The 25662-nt window shown below is 43.7% G+C and overlaps 1 protein-coding gene across 3 annotated transcripts in view; it reads right to left on the bottom strand.

Moving 5' to 3' along the window:
- The window catches only part of SLC23A2 (solute carrier family 23 member 2), a 106312-nt gene that overhangs the window by 39255 nt on the left and 41395 nt on the right, over positions 1 to 25662 (bottom strand). For 2 of the 3 annotated variants that reach the window (XM_067470758.1, XM_067470759.1), the window contains exons 2-4: positions 12246 to 12504; positions 9402 to 9500; positions 1067 to 1183 (exon numbers count right to left, since the gene is read on the bottom strand). In XM_067470758.1, coding sequence (XP_067326859.1) covers positions 1067 to 1183; positions 9402 to 9500; positions 12246 to 12350 — 321 coding nt within the window. In that variant the 5' untranslated portion in view covers positions 12351 to 12504. Of the gene's footprint in view, positions 1 to 1066; positions 1184 to 9401; positions 9501 to 12245; positions 12505 to 25560; positions 25655 to 25662 lie in introns of those variants that run through there. The other variant, XM_067470760.1, reaches the window with a different exon arrangement.

Raw genomic sequence — 25662 nt, forward strand, 5'->3', positions numbered from 1 at the left:
CTTAGTCGGGTGTTTATAACTCAGGGCCCTTGGCCTGTAATTGAGATTTTTTTCCTATTGAGTCGTAAAAAAGGTAAAGGTTGTCCCCTGACATTAAGTCCAGTCATGTCTGACTCTGGGGTGTGGTGCTCATCCCCATTTCTAAGCCGAAGAGCCGGCGTTGTCCATAGACATCTCCAAGGTCATGTGGATGGCATGACTGCATGGAGCACCGTTACCTTCCCACCAGAGTGGTACCTATTGATCTACTCACATTTGCATGTTTTCGAACCTAGGTTGGTAGAAGCTAGGGCTAATAGCAGAAGCTCACGCCACTCCCCGGAATCGAACCTGCGACCTTTCGGTCAACAAGCTCAGCAGCTCAGTGCTTTAACCCACTGTGCCACTGGGGGCTTGTTTAAATATGAGTCATATTTAAAATTAAAAATGCCAGTCATGATTGGATGGGAACAATCTTCACTTGGAATATGTCTGAATGGTTATTCACTGTGAATTTTTAAATGCTGTTTATATTTAATCTTGTTTTAATGTTTGCATATGTGTATATTTTAAATTGTATGCAGATGCTCTTATGTTAAGCCGCGGGAGAGATAAAGCCGGGTATTATTATTATTATTATTATTATTATTATTATTATTATATATATGTGTGTGTGTGTGTGTGTGTATAGGTCATGTCAGGAGCAACTTGAGAAACCAAGTCGCTTCTGGTGTGAGAGAATTGGCTGTCTGCAAGGACATTGCCCAGGGGACGCCCGGATGATCTGATGTTTTATCATCCTTGTGGGAGGCTTCTCTCATGTCCCCACATGAGGAGCTGGAGATGATAGAGGGAGCTCATCCGCCTCTCCCTGGATTCAAACTTGCGCAGATTTAACCCACTGCGCCACCGGGGGCTCTAATAATAATAATAATAATAATAATAATAATAATAGATACATAGCTGCTTGAAGTCTCCTTTGGGAGAGATAAAGCAGGATATAAATAAATATTATTATCAATAATACTAATCCAAATGCCGCCAACATCATCACCACCACCATGGCCACAGCGAGTTAGGCGAGTACCTGCAACCCCAAGAATATGCAGAGATACCAGGGAGGAACGTCTTCGATGGTGTAGATCATGTCACTCCTTTGTGCTTCGGAACTCCCACTGCTGTCGAGCGTCTCGGCCAGAGAACTCTATGGAAAACAAACGGGAGGAAACCTAGTCAGGAGCCACACAATGAAATTGGGAGGCAGAGGCCCCTGGGCCAGCCATGCCTTCACCTGAGCGCCTTCCATGCCGGCTGCGTCCTGTCGCAAAGCAGAATGCAAGGCTCCTTTTGAGCTCAAAGAGTTGCCCAGCGCAGCCTCCCCTCTTTCATACAACCCACCTCCGGCCCTTTTCGCAGATAAGTAGGGCATTATTCCCTTTCCTTGTGATATAAGCACCGGTGCGTCCTGCCAAAAGGAAGATTAAGATGTCACTTTGGTTTGTACAAACAAAACATGGGGAGGATCGCTCAAGCGAGCCATCCGTCAGCAAAGGAAAGAAGGAAGGAAGGACAGCGCTCAACTTGTATAAGAGACCCAGATTGCACAATTTGCGATTGTGCAGACAGTTCCTTTTGACATGAATGGCCACATCAGGTCCAGATCACAGTTATATAAAAATTCAAGAAATTGGGATGCAACACAATGGGATGGCAAGAGGGAACAGGATAGCCCTCGCCAGCCCTCCCTGACATTTGGAAGCGCTGCAAAAACTGCCAAAGGTTGAAGTGTAGATCAAAACAAGGCAGGAGAGGGGTCTCAGCAAAACAATGCATGCTTTCAACACACCCCTGAAGTCCAGAATTCAATCCCTTGCATACCCAAGAAGAAGAATATGTGGGAATCCCAGGAAAAGAGTGCGATATGACAGATAAAAATGCCTGTATGTGATTCTGGGCTGTATCAATGGGAGGATAGTGGTCCAGATCAAGGGGAGCCCTGATCCCACTCTGTTCTGCTTTGAGAAGACCTTCTCACCTGGAATAACAGCCCTGCATCCAGTTCTAGACAAAGCTGTTCAATTGGGGGGAAGGGAAGGGTCCAGAGAAGGATGAACAAAGGCCAAATGTTTGGAAGTCAAGCCCTAAGAGAAACGGCTTCAAGAGCTGCCTGTGTTTACTTTAGATAATCATAAAATCATAGAGTTGGAAGAGACCACACATAGCAGTCCAACCCCTGCCATGCAGGAAAAGCACAAAGTACCCCTGATAGATGGTCATACAGTCCCTGTTCAAAAGGGATATCCAGTGGAGTAGGGTGCAGACACCCCGTGATAATGCGGCATGCCTCATTAAGAGCCACATCTACTATTTTAGCGTGGTTAGATGTGTTCCACACTGCGCATGCATACTCAGCAGCAGAGTAGCATAGCACAAGAGCAGATGTCTTCACTGTGTCTGGTTGTGATCCCCAGGTTGTGCCAGTCAGCTTTCGTATCCAGAACTAGATGAACTATATCCAAGAGTATTGAAGGAACTAGCAAAACCCATGTCAGAACCACTGGCAATAATCTCACAGACCAGAGGAGGGCAAATATTGTCCACATCTTCAAGAAGAGGAAAAAAGAGGACCCATCAATGACAAGTGTCCAGTCAGTCTAACGTCAAGACCAGGAAGGATTCTGGAGCAAATCATGAAGGAGGCAGTCTGCCATCACTTAGAAAGAAATGCTGTGCTCACTAAAAGGGATTTCTCAAAAACAAGTCATGCCAGACTCATCTCTTTGGAGCAGTTCCTTCAGGTTCAGGAGGCAGCTCTGACTCACACCTTTTAGTGCTAACGCTGCTGTTCTTATTCTAATGGGTGCCAGGTAGGGAAGGGTAAATAACAGAGTAGCTAATCTCTACATCTACTGTAAAACATTAGTCATGTGCTGATGGGGCAGCTTGTTTACGTAGGACAGTCAGACAGGCATCTTGGAGAGATAGGCTGGAAATCCAGAGACACAAGGAAACCAGGTGGATGATCAATGGCTGCTGAAAACAGCTGTCTTGTCATCATGGCTTAGTTTAGGATGATCCTATGAATGAGAGACCCCGTGTCTATTCACCTATAACATGATTTCCTTCTTGTCCTGCTACCTATTGTCATCTTTCAAATGAATTGTATCATCTCGTAATGCAATCAAAGTAAGATAGGCTCAGTTTAATGAACAGCATAATTTTCAGGAATTTACAGGCAGTCCCCAAGTTACGAACAAGAGAGGTTCTGCAGGTTTGTTTTGAAGTTGAATTTGCATGTAAGTCAGAACAAGGACATGGTTTAAGTGTAGCTCCAGCGATAAATATACTGTAATATAAAACAATATAACACAATATATATGCATAAAGGCAAGTTCTCAAGTTATGTACAATATTGGTTCTGCATGTTTGTTTGTAAGTTGAACGTAAGTCAGACCAGGGACATTGTTTAAGTGTAGCTCCAGCCATATCCATCTGTACATATAATAAAAGTGAAAATATGTATGTGTGTATGTGGCTGGGGTGTCCACTTACACAGACAAGCTCCTGTCTCCACAAACAGCTATAGATCCCTCTACTCAGGACACACCAAAAGCCCTCCTTCCAATGACATTACAGGTTATAGTGAGTGCCATAAAGATGCCCAAGAGACCTGCCAATGTCCTCCACCAACACCATCCTACCCACCACCCAAGTGAAGACTATTATACGAGACCATTTTCATCCTAGATTTTATGTGTTTCCTCCACCACAGACATCCTAGTCTTTCTTTGTCTCTCTATTGGTGTGGAATTTGCATGACCCCACCGCTTCTCCCTTAACCCTTCCCTACTCATTTCTATGGCTCACAGAATGTAGTTCGCCCTGAATCAAGACAGAGCACTGTGACCCCCACCGTCAATGGACTTGGACCACATTTGGTACACAGAACCCGCATAACCAAAGCAAAATGCTTTAGAGGTTTGGGGAAAATTCATCTTGATTTATAGGAGTTGTAGGTACTGGGATTTATAGTTCACCTGCAATCAAAGAGCACTCTGAACCCCACCAATGATGGATCTTCAACTAACTTGGCACACAGAATCCACATGACCAACAAAAAATACAGGTGGGCTTTGGGTGGATTTATAGGAGTTGTAATCAAGAAACAGCTTCGTAAGATCTACAGATATACTCGCAAGGAACACCTCAGCAAGCAAGAATCCAAAAGTGGCAGGCTAAAACCTAGAACCTCAATCAGTGGCTGATACCAAATGAGAGACTCTCTCCTGGGCACACAGAAGATGGGGCAGCTTGGAAGACGCTCAACAGACTGTGCTCTGGCACCACGAGATGCAGAGTCAACCTTCAGAAATGGGGCCACAAGTGGAGTCCACAACATGCGAGTGTGGAGAAGAGCAAACCACAGACCACCTACTACAATGCGGCCAGAGTCACTCCAAGTGGGCAGCTTCTGCTCAAAGGAAAACCTAGATTTTGCTCATGATTTTTTATACATTATTAGCCGTCCCCTGCCATGCGTTGCTGTGGCCCACTCTGGTGATCATGGGGGTTCTGTGTGGGATGTTTGGCCCAATTCTATCGTTGGTGGGGTTCAGAATGCTCTGTGATTCTAGGTGAACTATAAATCCCAGCAACTACAACTCCCAAATGTCAAGATTCTATTTTCCCCAAACTCCACCACTGTTCACATTGGGCATATTGAGTATTCCATATAGAGTTTGGTCCAGATCCATCATTGTTTGTGTCCACAGTATTCTCTGGATATAGGTGTACTACAACTCCCAAACTCAACATCAATGCCCACCAAACCCTTCTAGTGTTTTGTGTTGGTCATGGGAATCCAGTGTGCCAAGTTTGATACAATTCCATCATTGGTTGAGTTCAGAATGCTCTTTGATTATAGGTGAACTATAAGTCCCAGCAACTACAACTCCCAAATGACAAAATCATTTTTTTAGTGAAGGACATAGATTGGGTTGTTAGGTGCCTTGTGTCCAAATTTGGTGTCAATTTGTCCATTGGTTTTTGAGTTCTGTTAATCCCACAAACGAACATTACATTTTTATTTATATAGATAAACGTATTTTCAATTTGTTTCAACACAATAAATAAATAGTATTATATAGTATTATAATATTATTATCAATATAATATGCATATATAATATATTATATTGTTAGCATAGCACAATATTAGTATGGTATCTAATGCATCCACAGAACTAAGGTATTCAGATAGGGATGTGAGTGAAGATACTCAACTTCATGACACAGACTGAGATAAAGAGAATGAATTCAACCATGGCTCATCTTCCCCAAAGTTGTTGCAAATATATACTAATGTAAGCATTAGAAGTGCCATGGAAGCCAAAAGCAGCACCCAACACCTTCTCCTGCAGCTGCCCTTCCATCAGACGGTTTCAAATCTTGCAGGGAGAAGGCCTTAGGTGACCTCCATTCTGACGAACCCAGAAAGGGCTTCAGGACATGGGTTGAACTGGCACACTCCTGACACATTATCCTAATTGTGCCGCAGCACCTAATGTTCCCTTCCTATCGGAAGATATAATGAACGTTGAGGAACGCAGTCATTTCCCAACCTAGAACGGATTTAATAACACCCTGAACTTTTACAACCTGGAAAATAAAGATGGGAGCAGCGGAGGTGGTGGAGTCAGAGCGGTTTTAATGGGAACATTCCTGTAATCGACCTTGCGTCCTGCACTGGGGGAAAAGGCAAGGGATCAACCAAGTAGAGAGAATAATCAGCACCACATGGGTCTGCATTTTCTTGGTGGCTCTTCCCTTCTTCCCTTCTTTTTCCTCATCCAGCTCCTCCCGCTCCCTCTTTTCTTTCTTCTCTTCTTTCTCTACCCTTGGTTCTGGGCCCAAAAAGGGGTGCTTTTGGTTCATCCTCCACTAACCCTCACCAGGACATAAAGTGTGTCATAGGGAGTCTGTGTGCCAAATTTGGTCCAGACATATCATTTGTTCAGGTCGCAGTGGTTTCTGGAAGTGAGTGAAGATAATGCACCCTCTCCCAAAACTCATCAGGATATAAAGTATGTCATGGAGAGTCTGTGTGCCAAATTTGGTCTAGGTCTGTCATTTGTGGGGGTTGCACTGATCTGTAGGATCCAAATCAGGTGAAAGTACTGCAAATCCCATCTTCTGTGTTCCGTCCTCCTCCAAAGTTCACCAGGACATTCACCAGGACATGAGGTGGGTCATTGGGGGGGGCGGGGATCTGTGTGCCAAGTGTGGTCCAGGTTTGTCATTGATGGGATGCTGAATCAGGTGAATGTACTGCAAATCCCATCATCCATGGTCCGTCCTCCCCCAAACCGTACCAAGACATAAGGTGAGTCATGGGGGAGGGGTCTGTGTGCCAAGTGTGGCCCAGGTCCATCATTCGTGGGGCTCACAGTGGTCTCAGGAAGTGAGTGAAGGTACTCTAAATCCCATCATCTGTGGCCCATCCTCCCCCAAACCACACCAGAATGTAAAGTGGGTCATGAGGGGGTCTGTGTGCTAAGTGTGGTCCAGATTCGTCATTCATTGGGGTCACAGTGGTCTGTAAGTAGTTCTGAAGAGGTCTGTAAGTAGGTCTGAAGGTCTGTAAGTGGTCTGAAGGTACTGTAAGTCCCATAATCAATGGCAAGTGTGGTCCAGATCCATCATTGGTTTGGTTCTCTGTAGGTGAACTACAACTCCTATAAATCAAGGTCAGTTCCCCCAAACCTTGTCATGGGGGTTCTGCATGCCAAATTTGGTTCTGGTCCATGGCCAGTGGGAGTCGCTGTGCTGTGTCTTGATTCAGGGTGAGTAAACTACAACTTCCATCTTGTTGAGTAAGTCCCCCAATCCCCTCCAAAATGTTCAGCTGCTGATCAATTCCGCTCTGTTTGCTGTGTGCCATTGGAAAGGGTAGGAAAGGGTTAAGGGAGAGGCAGTGGGTGAGCTCATGACCAACAAAACATATGGGAGGTATCTGGAGGGATTTATAGGAGTGTTGTTCACCTACATCCAGAGTGCACTATGAACCCAAACAATGATGGATCTAGACCAAACTTGGCATGCATACACGATATACCTTCTTTCCTGGGAGTTGTAGTTCACCCACAATTAGAGAAACGGTGGCCTTCACTGATGATGGGCCTGGACCAAACTTGGCACGCAGAACCCCCATGACTAACTCAACTTACTGGAGGGGTTTGAGGGGACTGACCCATCATGGTGGGAGCTGTAGTTCACCCTGCAGCCAGGGAGCATACTGAACCCCACCGATGATGCATCTAGAGCAAACCTGCCCAACATGACAAACTTTAACTACTGATGGAGTTTCAGGGGGTTAACCTGGCATGATGGGAGTTGTAATTCACCCGCAACCTTATGCATTTTGTACAATTTTAAAAAATAACTTTTTCAAATGGACCCGGGCAAAGTTAGTAATAGAATATAATAAATACTATTACAATATAATTTAATAATATCATGTGCTGCTGCCGGATGTTCCTCCCTCCCTCCTGCAAAGACAAAGTTTGGGCAGTTTAGTAAACTTTTCCCATGTTTTTATGATAGAACCAATTAGGAAACGGCATTTATAACACAGGAACCAACATCGTGTGACATTGTGTTATGAGACGGGGGTGGCATAAGTCGCCTTGATCCGATGGAGAAAAGGGGGGAAAGTATTTATCTTCTCTCTCAAGGAAATCTGTTTGTTCTGCCCCTTGAACCAGAAAGTGAAAACCAAGGGGAGGGAGGCCGTACAGTAACAGGATTACAAAGTCAACATATGCCTTGGGAGTTACGTAGAATCCAGTGACCCAGTTGCGTCACCCAATCCTATTAGTCCTGCAACACACGGCGGCCCCTTAATCCCCTTCCGATTGCCACCAGCGACAATCTTAGAGGCATTAATTTGAAGGTCCACTCTTGGTGCTTGGTTTCCTCGCAGCTGCCAGCACTAATCTCGGAGACAAAGGTGGCATTCGGAGCAGGAACAGTCAGGTCTTTCCTTGAATAAGCTGAGTGTTTACAGCTGGACTTTGCAAAAAACAAATTAGGATTCGATGCGACTGGGCAACTGCAGATACACTAAGGCTGAAATAGCCAAGCGCTCATTCCGATGTGCGAAAAACGCAATTCAATCCAATCATAAAGTGAAAGGAGCCTAGTGTCTAGATCTAGGGAAGTCATGCTACTCCTCTATTCCGCCTTGGTTAGACCACACCTGGAATATTGTGACCAATTCTGGGCACCACAATTCAAGAGAGATATTGACAAGCTAGAATGTGTCCAGAGGAGGGTGACTAAAATGATCAAGGGTCTGGAGAACAAGCCCTATGAGGAGCGGCTTAAGGAGCTGGACATGTTTAGCCTGAAGAAGAGAAGGCTGAGAGGAGATATGATAGCCATGTATAAATATGTGAGAGGAAGCCACAGGGAGGAGGGAGCAAGCTTGTTTTCTGCTTCCCTGGAGACTAGGACATGAAACAATGGCTTCAAACTACAAGAAAGGAGATTCCATCTGAACATCAGGAAGAACTTCCTGACTGTGAGAGCCGTTCAGCAGTGGAACTCTCTGCCCTGGAGTGTGGTGGAGGCTCCTTCTTTGGAAGTTTTTAAACAGAGGCTGGATGGCCATCTGTCAGGGGTGCTTTGGATGCAATATTCCTGCTTTTTGACAGGGGGTTGGACTGGATGGCCCATGAGGTCTCTTCCAACTATGATTCTATGAAACGACAATCCATGCAATGACATGCAATACTTTCCATTTCGACTATAACCATACAGAACATGAGTGATACGTCGTTTCCCATATCAGCAAAAATGAGGTTGACGCTCTTCTGAAGACATTACACATCATGTGCTTTAAGGGCTGTGCTTTTAAAATTTCTGGAAGGGGAAGTTTGAAAACGTGACAAACCAAAGGAAATGCTCTCAAAGTTCATTTTTGTGAAAATTAAGCGCTGTGTGACCCTGGTCTTGCTGAAAGAGTGCTCATCTCAGCAAAAATCCCAATTTGGCAATGTAAACGCAGTATTTTTACGGCAAGATGACACGAGCTGCACAATGCAGCAGAATAATCAGAGAGGTGCATGGCTGGCTTCACTGTAATCTAGAGGCAGTCTCAAAGCCTTGAAGGCCAGGAATCAACAGCAAACCCGGGCAAAACTAAGCTAAGTCAGCTACAGTGTCCAAATGCAGGGAGGAAAGGAGAGAGAAAGGGCAGTTTCGTTGGCATTCTGGAGATCTTCTGGCCAGGAAGTTCTTCCCAAGGTTAAATTGGAATCTCCTTCCCTGTCATTTGAACCCATGGCTCCACTGAGTCCTTGTTTCCAGAAAGAAAGACCGCTCCCTTTTTCCTTAGGGCATATATTTCATATATTTAGGTACCTTCTCTGCGATGCCGTTTTCCGTCGTGTAGATCGCCATCAGCTCCGTGTCCTCTGTGTCTTGGTCGCCAGTCGAGGTTGCGCCGCCATTGATTACAACCTAAGAAAACAAAAAGGGAATATGTCCAGTTAATGGCGGCCTGGACAAGTCCATCAGAACCTACAACTGCTGTTCCTCCACTGAAATGGGTGATTGACAGCTGCGCAGTGCATCCTTTGGGATTATCTCTAAAGGTATTACTAGACAGCGTTCCATCAAGACATATTCAAAGTTAAAAACCACAGCACTCCCAATGAGATCTTACAAACCTTCTTCTTTGAAAGCCGGTCTGAATAAAAAAGGTTTTTGCCCCCTTTAAAGTTCCCCAAATCCCAACTATTCATCCAAAGCATTCTGATCGAGTTGGCAAACAGCAATCATGTTTACTGTCCCTATTTGGTTCTGCAGCTTATTGCTATGCTACAGGACCCAGCAATAACTCATTTTTTTTTGGTGTATCTTGAGCCTCCCACCATTCACAGCCATTGGGAGATCCCCAGGTTTACATATTACAGCACAGATGCGCATCACCCAAGTGAAGGCTTTCATAACGGGACAATTCTATCCTAGATTTCATGTGTTTCCTCCATCACAGACATCCCAGTGTTTCTGACTCTCTCCGTTGGTGTGGAATTTGCATGACCCCGCCTACTGCCTCTCCCTTAACCCTTTCCTATTCTTTTCTATGGCGCGCAACAAATAGATCAGCAACTGAACGTACTAGAGAGGTTTGGGGATTATTCATCATGATTCATAGGAGTTGTAGGTACTGGGATGTATAGTTCACTTGCAGACTAAGAACTGCACTCTGAACTCCACCAACAATGGTACTGGAACTAACTTGGCACACAGAACATGATCAACATGGAGGGATTTATAGGAGTTGTAGTTCACCTACATCCAGAGCGCACTATGAACCCAAACAACAATTGATCTGGACCAAACTTGGCACTCATGCCCGATATGAATACTGGTGGGTTTGGAGGAGAATTGGTCTGGACATTTTGGATACTGGGTACTGGGATTTATAGTTCACCTGCAATCAATGAGCACTCTGAACTCCACCAAAGATGGAATTGGACCAAACTTGGCACACAGCGCCCCCATGACCAGCATCTTGATTTGGGGGAGCTGTAGTTCACCTACATCCAGAGACATACCTGATATGCTGCAATTTGATTACTAGAGGGGTTTGGGGAGAACTGACCTCCCTTCCTGGGAGTTGTAGTTCACCCACAACTAGAGAAACAGTGACCTCCACCGATGATGGACCTGGTCCAAACTTGGTAGACAGAACTCCCATGACCAACTGAACCTACTGGAGGAGTTTAAGGGGGTTGACTCACCATAGCGAGAGTTGTAGTTTACCCTACAACCAGAGAGCGCACTGAACTCCACCAATGATGCATCTACAGCAAACTTGTCCAACATGACAAACTTTAAGTACTGATGGAGCTTTTTGGGGTTAACCTGGCATGATGGGAGCTGTCGTTCACCCACAACCTTATGCATTTTGTACAATTAAAATTTTGACTTCTTCAAATAACCCGGGAAATGCCGTGGACCCAAACTAAGGTGCAATTACTTTAACGAAATAGCAATGAAATTTATTATTCTCATTATAGTAACAATTTTTTCACTAAGTATACTTTAGAAACACTTTAGAAATGAAATGGCAGCATGCCCCCCCCCCCCCCCACCCCAGTTTTGTAATGACTTTTGAACCATTTCTCTTATGGATTTCACATCCCTACTCCCTATTTCTTGCACATGGCACATCATTTCCGACTTCTCTACCATAGTGTACTGTACGGGGACTTTTCCCATGATCAACTGCAACTCCCTATTATAGATTACCCTTATCAGAGAACTGTTCCAGAGCTTTGATCACTTGGGCTGCATTGTTGCTCACCTTACTCAACTCTGGAGGTGCGCTGAGGATACACAGCACTTGAAAGCCATTATATCACCACGTAATTGTCTCATCCGCCACTTTATCTAGCATAAGGGCACTCACTCACAGAGATAAGAAACCAGGTCACTTAAGCAATCCAATCTCTTCCCTGAACAAAAGGAGTCATTCATTAGACCCGCTCTGTGAATGGTTGCTCCACAAATTCCCTCGCCAGTGAAAATAGATGCAAAATAGATCTAGTGTAGGAAAAAGAGTGTTTACAAAAAGCCCCTTCCCCAGAATGGAGCCGGCTGAAAGGCTTGGGTCCGAGCAGCGTTTGTGACATCATGGCCAGAACTATGACAAGTCAGCGCCAAGCCTTGCCATTTCAAAGCTCTTCCACAATTAACAAAGCATGCCCTGGGCAATTATCAAGCTAATTGAGCCTCCAATTTCTATGTACATTGCTCCCTAGTCTGTGGATGCCTAGTTATATCTGGCTAAGTAATTCAATACTATTTGTAAGTGCAATTAGTAGCCTTGTGCACATATTCGGAGTGGTTGGTTCACTTTGGCCAATCTGGCTTGTTGGCTGGGTTGGGTGGCCATATTGGCAAGGGCCCAGCCATCAGTTTTTCCTGTCCATAATTGGTCCACGTGGCAGCCGATCACGGCTCCTCCTCCCCTCTTCAGCATCACAGTTGCATCCTGGCTTCGGTGTAATTTTTGGCTTGGCCTGTCTCTTGAATATTTTTGATTTTCCTTAATTTTTAATTCTTTTTTATTTGGTGGGACTGACTGGGAGAGGGGATTGTGGAGGCTCAAAGTGGCTGGGCCCTGAAATGACAGGTTCGTTTTAGGGTTGCCGCACATCAGCAGTGACTTGAAGGCACACAACGAGAGTAGCTTACCGGTAACGTAAAGAAAGTGGGATGCTTGGATTCCTCCTCGTATTTGCCTTCCGTGGGACTTCCAGTTTCTACAGATTTAGACGTGGTGTTCTTGCCGATCCCCATTGTTTCCAGAATGCTGAGGAAATCCAGCTGTTCTCCCAGTTATTGCTGCAGGAGATGAATCTCCAATGAAAACGGCGGCAGCCCGAAAGCCAAGGGAGCTCCGCAGGCCTTCACAATGGTGCATCAGGTCCGATACATAACGCTTCTATGGAGCCTGGAAAAGAAGAAAGGGAAGTTAGAGAAATATATTTCACCATGAAATCTCACATAATACCTATAACTACTTTATTAGTTTCACTGAAAGTCAGAGTTATGGGAAGTGCACCACATCACGGATTTCATCCGGTAGATAAAACATCCTAAGAGAATAAACCTTTAAGAGACAGAGAGATAGAGACTTTTTCTTTGGGTGCTTAGATAGATAGATAGATAGATAGATAGATAGCGTGGAGCCCTTTTCTTTGGGTGCTTATATAAACTGAAAAAGGGGCTCCACGCTATCTATCTATCTATCTATCTATCTATCTATCTATCTATCTATCTATCTCATTCTCTGTTTATATAAGCACCCAAAGAAAAAGGCTCTATTCTCTCTGTCTAGCTCATTCTCTGTTTATATTAGCATCCAAAGAAAGGGGTACCTATCTGTCTGTCTGTTGGTCCGTCCCTCCATCCGTCCCCCTGTCCGTCCATCCATCCATCTCATTCTCTGTTTATATAAAGCACCCAAAGAAAAAGACTCTACTCTCTGTCTAGCTCATTTTCTGTTTATATTAGCATCAAAAGAAAGATGTTCCTATCTGTCTGTCTGTTCATCCGTCCGTCCCTCCCTCCATCTATCTCATTCTCGGTTTATATAAGCATTCAAAGAAAAAGACTCTACTCTATCTCTCTGTCTGTCTAGCTCAGTGTTTCTCAACATGGGGTCGCCAGATGTTTTTGGCCTACAACTCCCAGAAATCCTAACAGCTGATAAACTGGCTGAGATTTCTGAGAGTTGTAGGCCAAAAACATCTGGGACCCCAGGTTGAGAACCACGGATCTAGCTCATTCTCTGTTTATATTAGCATCCAAAGAAAGGGGTTCCTATCTGTCTGTCTGTCCATCCATCTCTCCATCCATCTATCTCATTCTCTGTTTATATAAGCATCCAAAGAAAAAGACTCTTGTCTGTCTGTCCATCCATCTATCTAGCTATCTCACTGTCTGTCCATACATCTGTCCGTCCATCCATCCATCTATCTCAAACTATGGCCCGAGAGCCGAATACGGTCCTCCAACGTCATTTACGCAGCCCTTGCTCAGGGTCAACCTAAGTCGGAAACGACTTGAAAGCACACAACAACAACAACAATCCTATCTCATCAGCCAAAAGCAGGCCCACACTTCCCATTGAAATACTAATAAATTTATATTTGTTAAAATTGTTCTTCATTTTAACTATTGTATTGTTTTAAGTGTCTTTTGCATTACAAATAAGATATGTGCAGTGTGCATAGGAATTCATTCATTTTTTTTTCCAAATTATAAACAGTTTGAGGGACTGTGACCTGGCCTTCTGTTTAAAAAGTTTGAGGACCCCTGATCTATCTATACTCTGCTTATATTAGCATCCAAACTCCTCCAAACCTATTTTGATGCAAAGTCATCAAAGCCGTATTCCCCTCATTTTTTTTTTGTCATGAACATTTTGGCACAACTGCTTAACCTCAACTCCCTTTGGCAAATAAATTTAAGTGTTGAAATGAACACCTGATTCCCTATATGCGTTTACTTCCATCCCTCCCATCATTGCTTTCTCCTGTGGAACGTTTAGATTGAAAGCCACCTCTTGAAGCATCGTATCATATAATATTAATTAGAAGGAATAAACGAACCTATACATCAGTCAAAGCCTAAAAGCATCAAATAAAAATAGAATCCTGCCAACTTGGAATCATGGTGATGCTTACCATGGGGCAAATGCTGCAACGGACAACCTTTCCATTACAAACGAAGACAAATACAAATCCAAGCTCAAATGTTTGCTAGGTCATCTCAGGTCTTGCACCAAAGAGCCAAACAAGTCCAAGACTGAGCAACCATAACCTGCAGCCAATGCCGAAGCAGCATTCCATTGTGTTGAATGTACAGCTGGTCTGCTCAGGCCTATATTTCAAGTTCACACGTTTGTTCTAATTCAGAGTACAGCAGCCCTGTAATTAGAATGTGCCCTCTCAAGGGCTGCCCCTTGGAAAACACCCAAAGCCTTGTTCCTACACGAAGCGCCAGGTGTTGCGCAAAAACGGCTCCAAGGTCCAAGGCCACATCGCCTCCGCTTGCCCATAGCCAGCACCGCGTTGCCAAGGCAGAAGTGGCTATTCCTCCAAAGGGGCAACAAGAGGAGAGAGGCCACTCCACCCCAACCAGACTCCCTTCATCACTTGGGAATGTATGCGGCAGAGGGGTGAATCAGACAATTTGGTAGGAGCAAGGGACAAATGGAACATCTTTGTACCTGTAAACCTGGTCCTTGCCCTTTTGGCCACTCAATCTATCGCTTAATCGATCTATCTAATTATCTGCATAAGCATCCAAAGAAAGAGAGTTCTCGCTGTCTATCTATATTATCTATCTATATCATCTATCTATCTGTCTATCCATCTATCTATCTCATGCTCTGTTTATATAAGATCCAAAAAGAGACATCTACCTACCTACCTACCTACCTCATTCTCTGTTTATGTAAGCATCCAAAGAAAAATATCTATCTATCTATCTATCTATCTATCTAATTTTCTGTTTATATAAAAGAAAGAGACTCCACTCCATCCTCTATCTATCTAATCTCTGTTTATATAAGCCTCCAGAGACTCCATTTCATCTGTCTGTCCATCCATCTATCTGTCTATCTCATTCTCTCATTATATAAGCATCTAAGAGACTACCTACCTACCTACCTACCTACTGGTCTCATTCTTTGTTTATGTAAGCCTCCAAAGAAAGAGACCATTCTGTCTGTCTGTCCGTCCATCCATCTATCTATCTATCTATCTATCTATCTCATTCTCAGAAGAGGGAGGGGGCTGATCTAATATCCCTAGGGAGGGAGTTCCACAGACAAAGCCTCTCATTCCCACCAGTTGCACCTATGAAGGTGGTGGGAGCAACAGTAGGGATTCCCCAATGATCTTAGCCTCCTAGATGGTTCACAGAAGGAGATACATTCGGACAGGTAATCTATCTATCTATCTTAATCCTTCCATCTGTCTGTCTGTCTATCTATCTATTTCTCTGTTTATATAAGCCTGCAAAGGAAGAGACTCCCCTCTATCTATCTATCTATCTGTCTGTCTGTCTGTCTGTCTGTCTATCTCAATCCATGTATTCATCCATCCATCCGTCCGTCTGCCTGTCTCTCTGTCTATCTATGGAAGGAAGGAAGGAAGGAAGGAAGGAAGGAAGGAAGGAAGCAGGCAAGCAAGCAAGCAAGCAGAGATAGAAGGAACTGAGGAAAGTGTGAAAGGAAGGAAGGAAGGAAGGAAGGAAGGAAGGAAGGAAGGAGAGAAGGAAGACGGGAAAGGGAGAAATAAAGTAAAAAAAAGAAGGAAGGGAGGGGAGAAAGAAAGAAGGAAAGGTAGGAAAAAGAGAGGGGAGAAGAAAAGGAAGTGAAGTAAGTAGGTAGGAAGCCAAGAGGGAAGGAAGAGAAGAAAGGGAGAAAGAAAATAAAAACAGACAGAAAGACAGATTGGAAGCAGAAAAGGAAGCGAGGAAAGGGAGAAAGAAAGGGGAAAAAGGAAGGGACAAGAGAGAGAAGAAAGGGAGAAAGAAAGAAAAAAGGAAGAAAACAAGCAGAGGGAAGAAAGAGAGGAAAGGAAGAAAGGAAGGAAGGAAGGAAGGTAGGTTGAAAAAAGAGAGGGAAGAGAAGAAAGTTAGAAATTAAGAAAGAAAGCAGAGAGGGAAGGAAGAGAGGAAAGGGAGAAAGAAAGAAAAAAAGGAAACAAGAAAGCAGAGGGAAGAAAGAGAGGAAAGGGAGAAAGGAAGGAAGAATGGTAGGTTGGAAAAAGAGAGGGAAGAGAAGGATGGACGGAAGGAAGGAAGAAAAGAGAGAGGGAAGAGAGGGAAGGGAAAATAAAGAACTAGTAAAAAAGAAAGATAGGGGAAACAGGGAAAGATGGGAGAAAGGGAGAAAGGAAAGGAGAGAAACAGAGAGGAAAAGGGAGAAAGAAAGAAAGAAAGAAAGAAAGAAAGAAAGAAAGAAAGGTCGGAAAAAGAAGAGGGAAGGAATTCATAAAGCGTGGTGGAGCGGTTTGAACCTGGGATTGTTGCTCTCTCTCAGCTTCAGAGAAAGGAAGTCTAAGGCCAATCCCCTTGGAATCAAATCATGACCAGAAAACTCTGTGAGAGGGTTGCTTGCCTTGGGGTCGCCCCGAGTATTAAATGAGGTTTTTTTGTGTGTGTCAGGAGCGACTTGAGGAACTGCAAGTCGCTTCTGGTGTGAGAGAATTGGCCGTCTGCAAGAACGTTGCCCTGGGGTCATTGCTTGGATGATTTGATGTTTTACCAACCTTGTGGGAAGCTTCTCTCATGTCCCCACATGGAGAGCTGGAGCTGACAGAGGGAGCTCATCCACCCTCTCCCTGGATTCAAACTTCTGACTTGTCAGACTTCAGTTTCACCTACTGCACCACTAGTGGCTTGAAGTCACCCAACAACAACACAACAACAACAACAACAACAACAACAACAACAACAACAACAAGAAGCTCTAGTCCGGTCCCCCAAAAGCCTGAGGGACCCTGTCCCTTTGCTTGAAAAGTGTGAGGCCCCCTGCTCTGTGCTTTCCTTTATGTTACAGCAACTTTGCAGGGAGGTTGTTGAAGCACATGGTGAAGCAGTGCCCGGCCGGTCTTTCTCTTTCTCCTCCGAAATCCCACAGACTGAGAGACACCTGCAGCTTGGAAGCGGCTCACAAAAGCGGGGCTGGAGTCCAAGGGAAAAGGCACATGACACAAATCACGAAGCCAGAAATAGCAGTAAGAAAGTGCCTTTCTTCCAGAGGCACACGAAAGAGGATTTATTATAAAAGGCAGGCAATCAAGGGAATAAAACCCTATGTTTGCTGGCACCGACTCAAAGGCTCGCCTGTGGCATTTTCAATCCAATTCTCAACTAAGAGGCGGAGAATGGCCACCAAGAAGTCGCCACCACAAGGGAAGAATAAATCCCCAGGAAATCTCAAGACAAAAATCCCCACAAAACAATGATGGAATTGAATAAAGCTTGGCACACAGAAACACAGGAAACACAGAAAACACTAGAAGAGTTTGGTGGGCACTGACCTTGAGTTTCGGAGTTCTAGTTCACCTACATCCAGAGAGCACTGTGGACTCAAACAATGATGGATCTAGACCAAACTTGGCACGAATACTCCATATGCCCAAATATGAACACAGATGGAGTTTTGGGGAAATAGACCTTGACATATGGGAGTTGTAGTTACTGGGATTTATAGTTCACCTACAATCAAAGAGCATTCTGAACCCCAACAACAATAGAATTGGGCCAAACTTCCCACACAGAACCCCCATGGCCAACAGAAAATATTGTGTTTTCTGGTGGTCTTTGGCAAACCTTCTGAAACCCCCTCATCCCCCCGCCAGGACTCCTGAACCCCAAATTGAGAAATGCTGCCTTAAGGCCATCCAGTCCAACTTCCTTCACCAGGGCAAGAAAACGTAATCAAAGCCCTCCTGACAAAGAGCCATCCAGCCACAGATATAGATAAATATATATGATTCACACACATATACTTATTTATTTATTTAAAACTTTTATATCCCGATCTTCTCACCTCTGTAGAGGGACTCAGACGGGCTTACAGCAAGGATTCAATGCTACTAATACAAGTTAAAACATCATACAACAATATATATATAAAAAATGCTCTGTGCATAATGAGTACCTTAAAAACAAAAGAACCAATGAACAGAATCACACCAAATTTGGCAACAAAACATCTCACAACACAAGGAGAGACCATCACTCAAAATTTTTTGATTTTGTCATTTGGGAGTTGTAGTTGCTGGGATTTATAGTTCACCTACAATCAAAGAGCATTCTGTACTCCATCAATGATGGAATTGAACCAAACTTGGTACACAGAACTCCCATGACCAACAGAAAACACTAGAAGGGTTTGGTGGGCACTGACCTTGAGTTTGGGAGTTGTAGTTCACCTACATCCAGAGAGCACTCTGGACCAAACTTAGCACAAGCACTCAATACGCCCAAATATGAACACAGATGGAGTTTGAGGGAAACAGACCTTGACATTTGGAGATTGTAGTCACTAGGATTCACAGTTCACCTACAATCAAAGAGCATTCTGAACCCCACGAATGACAGAATCGGGGCAAACCTCCCACACAGAACACCCACAACCAACAGAAAATACTTAAGGCCATCCAATCCAACTCCCTTCATCAGGGAAAGGAAACGTAATCAAAGTCCTCTTGACAAAGAGCCATCCAGCCATAGATATAGATAGATAGAAAGATATGATTCACACACAGATATAGTATCATAGATTTGAAAGGGACCCCTGAAGAAGGACAATGATATGTTGCATGTTCCAGGGTGGGCAAACCAGACCATCTCCACATCAACACTGACAAAGAAACAGCAAGAAATAATGTTTATTCACAAGAATCAAGAAATTACACTTTCTCATTACTTTATTTTCTAGATCAACAGACTGGGCCACAGCGATGCGTGACAGGTGACAGCTAGTACAAGATTAAAGTACATATAGATAAAATACATATATACCAAATTGCCAAGGTAAAATCATGTTCAACTCAGTCCGCATATGTGGTCACTCACTTTGGTCTGTAATCACTCAGCCATTATTCTGGGAATGCTTCGTTTCATAACCAGGATTTCACTAGCCTCCTGAAGGACAAGAGGGAGGGGGCAGATCTAATCTCGCTCGGGAGGGAGTTCCACACCTGAGAGGCCACCACAGAGAAGGCCCTGTCTCTCGTTCCCACCAAACGCGCTTGTGAAGGTAATGGGACCGAGAGCAGGGCCTCTCTAGAAGATCTTAATATATTTGTATGACAGATATATTATCCTAGATTTGAAAGGGACCCCTGAAGAAGGACAATTATATGTTGCATGTTCCAGAGTAGGCAAACCAGACAATCTATACATCAACACTGACAAAGAAACAGCAAGAAGTACTGTTTACCAACAAGCATCAAGAAATAACATATATTAAAAACCAACACTTTCTCATTACTTTGTTTTCCAGATCACCAGACTGGGCCACAGCAACACCTAGCAAGGGACCGCTAGTATAATATAAAAATAAAATAAAATGTGCGATAGCAGGATAATGTCCCTCCGGCAAAGACAAAGCTTTTGAAGTTTAATAAACTTTTCCCATGTCTTTATGATAGAGCCAATTAGGAAATGACAATGACAACGCAGAAACAAAAATCATGTTGGTGTTACATGAAAAAGCAATGCTGGCAATAAGGAAATTAAGAGTCCCTAGGATTATGAAACACATTCAGAAAGCAAATAGAGAAAGAAGGGAGTGGATTGGGACAGAACCAGTTACTAAGAGATAATGAAATAAGAGAAGGAAGTAGAGACTGGGCTTGATATAATCAAAAGAAGCTTAGATTGGCCAACCCACCCAGGACATTTGGAAAGGCCTCCGCAAACTGTCCTGATTAGTTAAGCAAGAATGCTTTCAAGCTTTCTAAGCAAACGAAGCAGAGAATTACAGGACTGAGGCCAAGGCGTGATTAGCCAGGAGAGTGCAATGCCATGGCAGAGGGACGGGCAGGCAGATTTCTGGAGCCTCCGTTTTGCACAAAAAGCATCCCAGGGTGTCACAAGCCGCGAGATGTCTTTCCTAGCTCTTCTAATGGAAGGAAAGAAATCACAACGAGAGGCGCCCATGAAACCGAGGAGCATGGCCAACGAGACCCAACTCTTGGCCAGACAGGGAAACTTCCATAGAGACTCATGGATGCTGGAATACGGAGAGTGTTTTGAGCATTGCAGAGCATCAATGGAACCAGCCTAACAGTCCATTCAAACATGATTCACTAATGAGGAAATGCATCTCCAAACAAAACAAAGGGAAGGACTAGCTTAACAGAAAAGCCATACAAATGGGACACAACAACCTTGCTGGATAGTGTGGGATCCCACATCCTCCCTTCCTTGCAAAAGACAGCCTGGGATGTAGCAAGGACTATCTTTGACCAACTTGGAAAGTTACAACAGGTCAATTCCTCGACAAGGCCCAAGGGCCATCTTCAAGAATAGCTTCATATTAACTGGGTTCTGCTACTGGCTTCCTCTGTCATTGTCAAATAAATAAATAATTCTGGCCATCAAAGCCAGAATTGAAAAGTCAACATCAGATCCCAAATGCAGAGGAAGCAGATGAAACAATAGATCACATCCTGAGCTGCTGCAAGAAGATTGCGCAGACAGACTGCAAGCAGAGGCACAACACCGTTGCTCAGATGATCCATTGGAACTTGTGCCACAAATACTATCTGCCTGTGACAAAGAACTGGTGGGATCACAAGCCGGAAAAAGTTACAGAGAATGAACACGCCAAACTCCTCTGGGACCTCCCAATTCAGACAGACAGAGTTTTGGAGCACAATACTCCTGACCTCACAATTGTGTTAAAAAACAAAGTTATGGATTGTCAATGTCGCAATCCCAGGTGACAGCAGGATTGCAGAGAAACAACTGGAAAAGCTGACACGATATGAGGATTTAAGATCGAACTGCAAAGACTCTGGCACAAACCAGTAAAGGTGGTCAGAGGTGATCGGCACACTGGGTGCAGTGCCTAAAGACCTTGGCCTGCACTTCAACACAATCGGCGCTGACAAAATTACCATCTGCCAGCGGCAGAAGGCCACCTTACTGGGATCTGCACGCATTATTTGCCGATACATCACACAGTCCTAGACACTTGGGAAGTGTCCGATGTGTGAGCCAATTCAACAGCGAGCAGAGTGTCTGCTGTGGACTCATCTTGTTGTGTTTCAAATAATAATAATAATTGTAGACTCAGCAACGAAGCAGATGAAACAATAGATCACATCCTTAGCTGCTGCAAGAACACAACAACAAACAACAAAACAAAACTTTATTTATATGCCGCTCTATCTCTCCAAGGGGACTCAGAGCGGTTTCCAAGTAACATAATACATACAAAGAAAACAGCATAAACATAAAATTAACAAGACAATATAAGCATTAAAACCACAATAGCACATATATTTAAAACAATCCTGCCTGTTCAAGGAAGTTTAAAAGGGCGGGCTGGGCTAATGCGATTTTAGAGGGCCCGGGAAATTAGGTAGAGTCTATGGTTGTACATTTCCAGGACCTAATAGAAGAAAGGGACGTGGGTAATTGTTAGAGAAAGATATGTCCAATTTGAACAGTATCTGGGGCAGAGCTAGAACTAGTCATTCTCAAAGGTTTGTTTAAACCACCAGGTCCTCAGGCTCTGACGAAAGGAGGGGAGGGATGAGGCCTGTCTTATTTCTCCAGGAAGGGCATTTCAGAGGCGGGGGCCACCACCGAGAAGGCCCTTTCTCTTGTCCCCACCAACCGTGCTTGTGTCAGTAGTGGGAGCGAAAGGCGGGCTTCCCTGAAAGACCTTAGTTTACGCCAGTTCATAGAGGGAGATGTAATCGCAAAGATAGGTGGGGCCTGAACAGTTTAGAGCTTTATAAGTCATAACGTGCACCTTGAATTTTGCACAGTGTTGATCACGCAGACAGACTATAAGAAGAGGCATAACACCGTTGCTCAGATGATTCATTGGAACCTGTGCCACAAATACCATCTGCCTGCCCCAAAGAACTGGTAGGATCACAAACCCCAAGTTCCAAAGTAGAGTAATTAAAAGCCACTTAGAATATAACAAAAGAAATTACTAAAATGCAAAACTGGAAGGAAAACTCCGTGATGATTGTTCTGTGGAAAAGAAAACAGAAAATCAGAAAAAAGGAGAAACTCAAAACAGAAGATTTAAGAAAAGTGAATGCGCTGACTGTGGCGTTTCATGCAGTCTGTAGAAGTCCAACGTCACTCAGATGTCCCAAACTTTCCAAACATCTTCCTGTCTCAAGGAAATTAAAGCAGCCATTTCTGGCACACTGCAAACAAGTTTAATCCACAGTCTAAACATCCGTAGGCCAAAGCTTGGATAGAGAAAATATGTTTGCGTAATTTCCTATTTTCTTTGTTTAGAACTGGCAACAAGAGGCCTGCTCATCATCCACCAGCATCCTTCCTCTTTAAATGTACTCAGGTCACTAAGAGTTAACAGATGATGATGATGGTGATTCTAGGGAGTTTGTGTTTAAAAAGGAGCTATTATTCACTATTAGCCAGAGATGCAAAATACAGAGTTTTGCAATGGGTGCCATTAGAAGTAGTTTAATAGTTTGCTTATTCCTCTCTTTTCATTGGCAATCTGGGATAGAAAGCAGCTGTTCTGAAAAGCCCACTGATTGTTCTTTTGTCTTCTTCAAAATGAATACTTCTCCCAAATCTATAAATATAAAAATGTAATGATCGTTTCTGGGATTAACAGAACTCAAAAACCAGTGGGCCAATGGACACCAAATTTGGACAGCATACACCAAACAACCCAATGTATCAAATCAAATCATTTATTTCGGTCACTGACCAGCACAGAACCCAATGTATGTCCTTCACTCAAAAATTTTTGATTTTGTCATTTGGGAGTTGTAGTTGCTGGGATTTATAGTTCACCTACAATCAAAGAGCATTCTGAACTCCACCAATGATGGAATTGAACCAAACGTGGCACACAGGACTCCTATGACCAACAGAACACACTAGAAGGGTTTGGTGGGCATTGACCTTGAGTTTGGGAGTTGTAGTTCACCTACATCCAGAGAACAGTGTGGATTCAAACAATGATGGATCTGGACCACTTATTTATTTATTTGTTTGTTTATCAATTTTATATACCGCCATTCCCCGAAGGCTCGGAGCGGTTCACAATATACATATGCGATACATTACATTACATTTGTTGTTGTTCATTCGTTCAGTCGTCTCCGACTCTTCGTGACCTCATGGACCAGCCCACGCCAGAGCTCCCTGTCGGCTGTCACCACCCCCAGCTCCCTCAAGGTCAGTCCAGTCACTTCAAGGATGCCATCCATCCATCTTGCCCTTGGTCGGCCCCTCTTCCTTTTGCCTTCCACTTTCCCCAGCATAATTGTCTTCTCTAGGCTTTCCTGTCTCCTCATGATGTGGCCAAAGTACTTCAACTTTGTCTCTAGTATCTTTCCCTCCAGTGAGCAGTCGGGCTTTATTTCCTGGAGGATGGACTGGTTGGATCTTCTCGCATTACATTACTTGGCACAATTATTCCATATGCCCAAATATGAACACAGATGGAGTTTGGGGGATATAGACACTGACATTTGGGAGTTGTAGTTACTGGGATTTATAGTTCACCTACAATCAAAGAGCATTCTGAACCCCACCAACAATGCAATTGAACCAAACTTGGCACACAAAACTCCCATGACCAACTGAAAATACTCGAAGGGTCTGGTGTTGGTGGGCATTGGCCTTGAGTTTGGGAGTTGTAGTTTACCTACATCCAAAGAGCACTGTGGACTCAAACAATGATGGATCTGGACCAAACCTGGCACAAATATTCCATATGCCCAAATATGAACACAGATGGAGTTTGGAGGATATAGACACTGACATTTGGGATTTGTAGTTACTGGGATTTATAGTTCACCTACAATCAAAGAGCATTCTGAACCCCATGAATGACAGAATTGGGGCAGATTTCCGACACAGAACCCCCATGACCAACAGAAAATACCTAAGGCCATCCAGTCCAACTCTCTTCACCAGGGCAAGAAAATGTAATCAGAGCCCTCCAGACAAACAGCCATCCAGTCATAGATATAGATAGATATGATTCACACACACAGAGAGATATAGTATCATAAATTTGAAAGGGACCCCTAAAGAAGGACTATGATATGTTGCACATTACAAACCAGACACTCTCCACATAAACACTGACAAAGAAACAACAAGAAATACTGTTTACCCACAAGCATAAAGACATTGCATATATTAGAAACCAACACTTTTCTCATTACTTTATTTTCCAGATCACCAGACTGGGCCACAGCAACACGTGGCAGGGGACGGCTAGTCTCATCATATCTACATCAAGTTGCAATGACTTGCTCGGCAGGACCAATTAAGGCTCTTACAAGAAACATTCATTTTTGGGCTATATGGCCATGGTCTAGAGGCATTATCTCCTGATGTTTCGCCTGCATCTATGGCAAGGGTTGTTGTAGGTTTTTTTGAGCTACCTCAGAGGTAGTGAGGTCTGTAGGAACTCCGAGGATGCTTGCCATAGATGCAGGCGAAACGTCAGGAGAGAATGCCCCTAGACCATGGCCATATAGCCCGAAAAAACTTACAACAACCCAGGGATTCTGGCCATGAAAGCCTTTGACAATACATTATTATTATTATTATTATTATTAATAATAATAATAATAATACCCTGCTTTCTCTTTCAGCAAAGAGACTCAAAGCAGTTCACAATAAAAAAAACATTACAACTTTATATACAACAATAAAACAGCATATCATTATATATTATTAGCCATACCTTTGCCCAGTTTGGGAGCGGGATTCCACCTGAGCCGACTACCTGTCCTCTAATATGTATATTTAATAGTATGACTATGTTGCAATATTATTATATATTATCATATTTATAATCTAAAAACATACAAACCTTAAAATAGAATCAAATATTAATGGTGTTTAAAAGTTACGATCCATACAAACTGATGAAAAAGATGCTCAAGGCCGAAACCCATGAAAGAGAAGAAAGTAAGAGAGAAGAGAACAGCTTGCTAACACCATCCAGTGTTGGAACGGTAACTAGCCGTAGAGATGAAGCCAAGCCTAAATGTGTACAGCAACTGTTGTACACGACAGTCCTAATATTGATACTAGTTGATCACCAAACAATCAGGGAGAGGGATATCCTTATGATATCAGAGTTCAAACAGTGTCTCCTGAGCCCTGTAACCTAAGAGGAAAGATCTGCATCTCATCCCGGCATGTCATCTGCAGATCAAGCTGAGCCAGTCTGTCACTCGTCTAACTTCTGATTCGGTTACGTCTTCCCTTCTGTGAATGATCTTACCTCCAGAAACTGGCACACATTCCAAAGCTTGTGCAAAACACTTGTCATTGATTATTCCCTATCGGCTTTTCCTCAGAAGCAGCGGCACTCATTTGACGGCTA

The sequence above is a fragment of the Anolis sagrei genome, chromosome 7 (genome assembly GCF_037176765.1).
Source record: "Anolis sagrei isolate rAnoSag1 chromosome 7, rAnoSag1.mat, whole genome shotgun sequence".
NCBI classification, from domain to species: domain Eukaryota; kingdom Metazoa; phylum Chordata; class Lepidosauria; order Squamata; family Dactyloidae; genus Anolis; species Anolis sagrei.